Source organism: Zingiber officinale, chromosome 3A, assembly GCF_018446385.1.
Source record: "Zingiber officinale cultivar Zhangliang chromosome 3A, Zo_v1.1, whole genome shotgun sequence".
In the NCBI taxonomy this organism is placed as follows: domain Eukaryota; kingdom Viridiplantae; phylum Streptophyta; class Magnoliopsida; order Zingiberales; family Zingiberaceae; genus Zingiber; species Zingiber officinale.
In genome coordinates, this window is record NC_055990.1 from 155,976,272 (window position 1) to 155,982,617 (window position 6,346).

Consider the following 6,346-nt stretch of genomic DNA (forward strand, 5'->3'; position numbering starts at 1 on the left):
AAGACTTCAGGCGGAGTAACTGAAGCATTTTCAATAAAGATAGGGTTACATCAAGGATCAGCTTTAAGTCTCTATCTTTTTATACTAATTATGGACGAACTCACTGCACACATTCAAGACACAGTACTGTGGTGCATGTTATTTACAGATGATATTATTTTGGTAGATGAGACACATGAAGGAGTAAATGTTAAGCTAGAATCTTGGAGGGAAACATTAGAAGGAAAAGATTTTAAGCTTAGTAGATTAAAGACAAAATATATGGAATTTAAGTTTAGCAATATTAGAAGTAATGAAACAATTGTTAAGATAGGAGAGGACGAGTTGTCCGGAACCGAGAGATTTAAATATTTAGGATCATTTTTACAAAATAATGGAGGGATTGAGAGAGATTTCTTACATAGAATACAAGCAGGATGAGTGAAATGGAGGGGAGCGTCGAGTGTTTTATGTGACTGTAAAGTACCTCTTAAACTTAAAGATAAGTTCTATAAAATTACAGTTAGATCTGCTATATTATATGGAGCTGAATGTTGGGCTATAACTCGAGCACATGAGCAGAAGATGAGAGTTGCAGAGATGAGGATGTTAATGTGGATATGTGAACATATGAAGATGGACAAAATAAGAAATGAGAGCATTAGAAGAAAATCGAAGTTGCATCTATTGAGGAAAAACTCCAAGAGACACGTTTAAGATGGTACAAACATGTACTTAGACGACCAATAAATGCTCCAGTTAGGTGATGTGAAACTATGATAAATATACATATCAAACGAGGAAGAGGAAGAGCAAAAAAGACTTGGTTAGCAATAATAAAACAAGATAAAATTTAGATGATGATATAATAGGAGATAGAACTCAATGACGTAAAAGGATTGTTACAGCCGACCCCACTTAGTAGAAAAATACTTAGTTGTTATTGTTGTTGTTGTTTTGTGTCACGGATGATAAAGAATATTCTCCTTACAAGTTGTACATTAGAAGCTTCATCTTAGTCAAACGTAGAGATTGCAGGTTAATTTTGGAAAATGTGTCAAAGCATCTTATGATCTGTCTTTTTTTGGACAAACTTTGAAATTTGTGCACAGACAAATAATAACGCTATAAAAGAAGTCTCCATCTACCGACGGAGGTATTTCACACATTCATAGTTAGTATTCCTCTTATTATTCATCCACTCAAGTCAATCATTGACTTAAGCGTCGGAGGATCTATACTAAAATCTCTTCCCTGACACGATCACTAATACTCTTTTTCACACGCATGATCGCTGGAGCCACTTTTTGCTGTATTGAAGCTTTCAAGTAATCAACATCAAAGTTACTTTCTCAACCAGTCAAGCCATCTTCTCTACCTTCGGACGGAATTATCTGGGCATCTATATATTCACATTGGCTGTCTATGGATCCACCTCCGCATTTCTCATCTTCGTTTCTCCATAGCATCGACACGTCTCAAGCGATAGGATGCCGGAGCAATTCCCGTCCTGCTTCGGTGCTTGCTACTCCGGTGTGGCCTCTCCGTCGGCGGAGGCCGGGCCCAACCTGACAACATCGATCTACGAGACTCGGCTCGGCGTCGCCGCCCTCACCTGGTCCCGCGCCCTCCTTGGCCTTACGCTTGCAGCCGACCTCTGCCTCTCCGACCCGGACGAAGAGGACGCGGACTCTCTCCGGTTCCGCGTCCGACCTTGGTTCCTTTGGAATCAGCGCGGTTCCCGGCGATTCAGCCTGATCAATGATCGCTCCTCGCGTCGCTGCGTGGACTTCACGTGGGATCTCTCGCACGCGAGGTTTTGCACGGGCAGCGGCGCCCGTTCCGAGCCCGCCTCTCGGTTTTTCGTCGCCATCTCGGTTGACAGTGAGATGCTACTCGTCGCCGGCGACCTGATCGAGGAAGCGTACAAGAAGAGCAGGGCCAGGAGGCCGCCAGCAGCAGCTCCCTTCTCCATCCCCGCTGCCCCTACCTCAAGGAGGGAACACGTCGGGCTGGGGGGTCCCGGCGGACGTCGATCATACCGCACAGTGGCGCGGCTTGGCGGCAGAGAGCGGGTGATCTCGATCGATCTGGGCGTCAAGGAGAAGGATTGGGAGGAGGGTATGGCGGTGTCCGTCGACGGAAAGAGGATCCTCCACGTGCGGCGCCTCCGCTGGAAATTCCGCGGCACAGAGAAGGTGGAGGTCGAGGGCGGCGGTTGGATCCAGGTGTCATGGGACCTTTACAGCTGGCTTTTCCAGACCAAGAATGACTCGGCCACCTCGCCGTTGGCTGAGAACCAGCGCGCAATGTTCATTTTCCGCCTCGAGGAAGATCAAACACGGAATCCAGACGGGGTGCATTCCGGGAATAAAGGCACGACCTCGAGGAATCTCCACGGGAAGACCAACGAATGGAGCGAGAGTAGCAGCAATTATGGCGGGCGCGGAACGGTAAGAATGAGACAGAGGAGGAGTAGAAGCCTTTTGCAAAAGACAACCTCCTCCTCCTCGTCAACCTCGTCTGCTTCGTCGGCGAGCAGTTCGACGGTGTTGGAGTGGGCGAGCCAGGAGGAGGAGGAGTTGCAGAGGCACGACGGATTCTCCCTGCTGGTCTACATCTGGAAGAACTCGATAACCTGATTCCTAGTCACGATCGCATCCTCCCGCTTCGTTTTCCTTTTCCAAATCCATTCAATTTCCGCGTTGATTGCGGTTCTGTTTCGTACATCCTTGAATTTAATTTTGAGATCTTCAGCAGATTCATTGTAAATGTGCAGTGCCATTATCTATGTTTTATTGGACTTTTCTCAGGGTTTTATTGGACATATATCTATTCCATAATTTTATCTCTGACCTTTATTTTGTTTATTTGTGAGTCCCTCAGCAGGTGATAATCATTATATATTCATAATTTTTTAAAAATATATATATTTTTATAGACGATTAGATATATTGGCCGGGAAGGTTTCATGTGACAGCTGCTGTGAGTCATTTTATCCTTTTTCTTTTTCTGTTTTTGGGAAAAAAAATCTTTCTTTAGAGATTATCCTTTTACCAAGCATGGTCGCAGCGGTTGAGAACGGAGACCCAAGTTATGCCCAGCTGTCGAGGCAATATACGGATCGTTTTCAGTGGAGAAATAAATGTCGATACGTGTATTGACCAAGTTGATGCTGATCTACCTCGCAAACCTGCGTGTCATTTTGATCGACAAATTAATTGTTTCACGTAATGAACCAGAGAGAGAGAGAGGGGTCATGGTGAAGGACAGTGACAACAAAACCAGTGCGAGGACAATGCACCATTTCAGCAGATGGCGGTAACGCAACAAAGGAAAGGCACAGTGTTTGCTTTGCGAGGTCACTGACAGTGCATGTGAGGCGTGAGTAGTTTTTTTGTCGGGTAGCGCCGTGTACAACGTGGAGCGACGGATAGCTTATAGCCCACAGTTTTTGTGCAATTTGGCGGGTGTCATCGCTCGACGAGACTGGTGGAAGAGGCATGGATGCATGCATGTTCTCCCGCCGTTTCTTTTCCTGCGGCACTTGGTGCTGTCCTGCAACCGCAGTATGCGATTTGTATTCGATCAATCATGCGACAGCGATCTACATTAGATCGGGTCAAGCCTTATTCCGTTTGGTGCTGACTGTTTAGTTTTTTCTCTGGCCCACGTGCATTATTGTTTAAAGAGAGTCTTCTCTTTTGCCACATTTTTATTATAATTATAAACGAGTTAACCGGGTTCAGAAAGGGTCGTTGGCATTCAACCGCTAGATATCTCAGAGATGTAGGTGTAACAAATCAGATCGATTGCAGAAGCCCGGCCAAGCGGTGGTTGAGAAAGCAGAAGATCATAGACAAAAGCAGACTCCGATTCACGTGCAGCAACAGAGGAGAGGAAACTGACTGCAAAGCCCCCACCTCGTTTTCCCCATCTCACACGAACCAAACTCGCAGAAAGCCAGAGAGTTCATTTGAGATATATTAAAAAGAACTCGGAGAAAAATTCATGTGGCATATAAATTGATGCTAGTCCTTAAGTATTTCATTTGGTCAAAAATTATACTGAGTAGGGATGGTAATGTGCCTGATTTAAATCTACCCTGTATTCGTTGTTCGTTGTATTTGGGGTAGGTTTAAACCGGATCAAACGGATTATAAGACGGATCTAAATCCATTGACCGGATTTAGAAGCAGGTTCGAAGGTGAATTATGAGTTTCAATGAACCTGTCCCGTGTGTGTATATATATACAGCAGATTCGGGGTGAGTTACGAGTTTCAATCAACCCGTCCCGTGTTATATATATATATATATATATATATACACACTGTTATTCTGTTTCTCCGCTTCATTGCTTCCACACCGGTGACTGACTTGAGTGTCGGAGTGCCATCGTCGAGGAACCCCTCCCTGGCTCAACACTGACGCTACTGTGATTGCAGGATCCTCCATCTCGGAGTCCACCAACGTTCAACAGGAGCGCCACACCCCTCAACATCCATCGCCTCGACTGTCGGACAGGATCAATATATATATATATAAAATCATAGTAGGTTGACGGGTCCAACCTGTCGAGTTTTGAGCGGGGTCGAGGCGGGACGAGTTGAAAAAGTAGGCAGAGCGGGTTCGAATTCGGATTCATTTTTTTTCTGACGGAACGAGTTCTGGGATTGGTCAAACCAAACTCGAACCTGACCCATTGTCATCCCTAATACTGAGCTGTTAGTTAAAATCAACCTAGAAAGGATTTGAATTTAATTGAACTAGCTTAATACAATCATCTCAAATATTTAAGTTTGATCAAGGACAAGACAACTATTACACCTCGGCTTCAGCCAACCAACATCTTCCCTGTCTCTATCTTAGATTTTACATCGCCCCTAGCTCAGCTTCAGTCGTCTACATCGTCCAGGTTTTGACCTAAGTTGCCGATATCCTCCATTTCTTAGCCTCAGATCACGACATCCTCCATGCTTGGTCTTAGTTGTCGACATCCTCCATGTCTTAGCCTCAGATCCCAATATCCTCCATGTCTCAGGTTCAAATCTTGACATCTTCCATGCCTCAGTCGATATCATCAAGGTCTTGGCCTCAATTGTCGACATCCTCCTTGTCTCAGCCTCATATTCTAACATTCTCCATGCCTTTGTCTCAGTCATCAACATTGCCCCTGGCTAGACCATAGTTGTCGACATTGTCTCAATCTCGGCCTCAATCGCCGACATTCTCCTTGTCTTAGCCTCAAATCCCATCATCCTCTATGCATTAGTCTCAATCTCCAACATTACCCTTGGCTCGACCTTAGTTGCCGACATCGTCCTGGTCTTAGCCTTAGTCACTAACATCTTCTCGATCTCGGCCTCAGTGGCCGACCTCCTCCCTGTCTGAACCTCAGATTTCAACATCTTTTATGCCTCAGTGTTAGACGCAAACATCGCCCCTGGCATGGCCTCAGTCGTCGACATCGTTATGGTCTCGACCTTAGTCGCTAACATCTTCCTTGTCTTTGCTTTAGATCCCGACATTGCCCATGGCTAGGCCTCAATCGCCAAGATCATCCTAGTCTAGGTTTCAGTCACTGACATCCTCCATGTCTCAGCCTCATATCCTGACATCCTCCATGTCTTAGTCTCAGTCACACCGACATCGTCCCTATCTCCACCTTAGCTGCCGACATCCTCTCCGCTTTGATCTCGACTTCATCTATCCTCAAGGCTACTTAACATCAATCTCATTTCCTCATACTCGGATCAGACCAACACTCTACGTTTGTAGGATTGAAACGAATGAGAGAGGGGAGATGAATCTCATTTTTAAAACTTTTCTTTTCGTCTTTTAAAATCTTTTCGAAAACATGAGTACGTAGCGAAAAAATTAAAATATGAATTGTATAGAGGAAAAAGACATTTTTTTTGTTTTTTACTTGGTTTATCCCACGACTACTACAAGGCTCATGATCCTTTGGACTATTTTGATTGGGAAACTCACTAAATTCTCTCCTGAAGAACCTTCGAGTAGAGAGGTCGAATACAAAAATGAAGAGTGTGATAGCCTACACTCTCTTATGCAAGTGTAATAAGAACTAAAAGAAAATAATATTTTACCAACATGGATTGTAGTTGAAGATCGAAGTTTGATATCCGTGTCATTCTGACTATAGTAGAATCAACTTGAACTTTGTAATAAATTTGAAGTGTAGTGTTCTAGGCGAATGTTCCTTTTATACTACATTAGGGGTGCCTCCAATGACCCAGGGCACCTCAAGTGAAGCTCATCTGATCCGAAAACTTTGTTGTTTATCCTCCCGGAGGCGGCTCTAATTGGATGAGGGCGCCTCTAATTCTTTGAGGTTATCAACTCCGA

General features: G+C 44.6%; 1 protein-coding gene across 1 annotated transcript; it reads left to right on the forward strand.

The window, feature by feature from the left end:
- The first annotated feature begins 1,379 nt into the window (after positions 1-1,379).
- LOC122052951 lies at positions 1,380-2,806 on the forward strand. The gene has a single exon (XM_042614724.1). It carries the CDS (start codon positions 1,470-1,472, stop codon positions 2,619-2,621), a length of 1,152 nt encoding a protein of 383 aa, XP_042470658.1. The 5' UTR covers positions 1,380-1,469; the 3' UTR covers positions 2,622-2,806.
- Positions 2,807-6,346: the final 3,540 nt, after the last annotated feature.

What these genes read in the sequence shown, in the direction of transcription:
- LOC122052951 (XM_042614724.1), top strand. Translation starts at nt 1,470, where the DNA reads ATGCCGGAGCAATTCCCGTCCTGCTTCGGTGCTTGCTACTCCGGTGTG.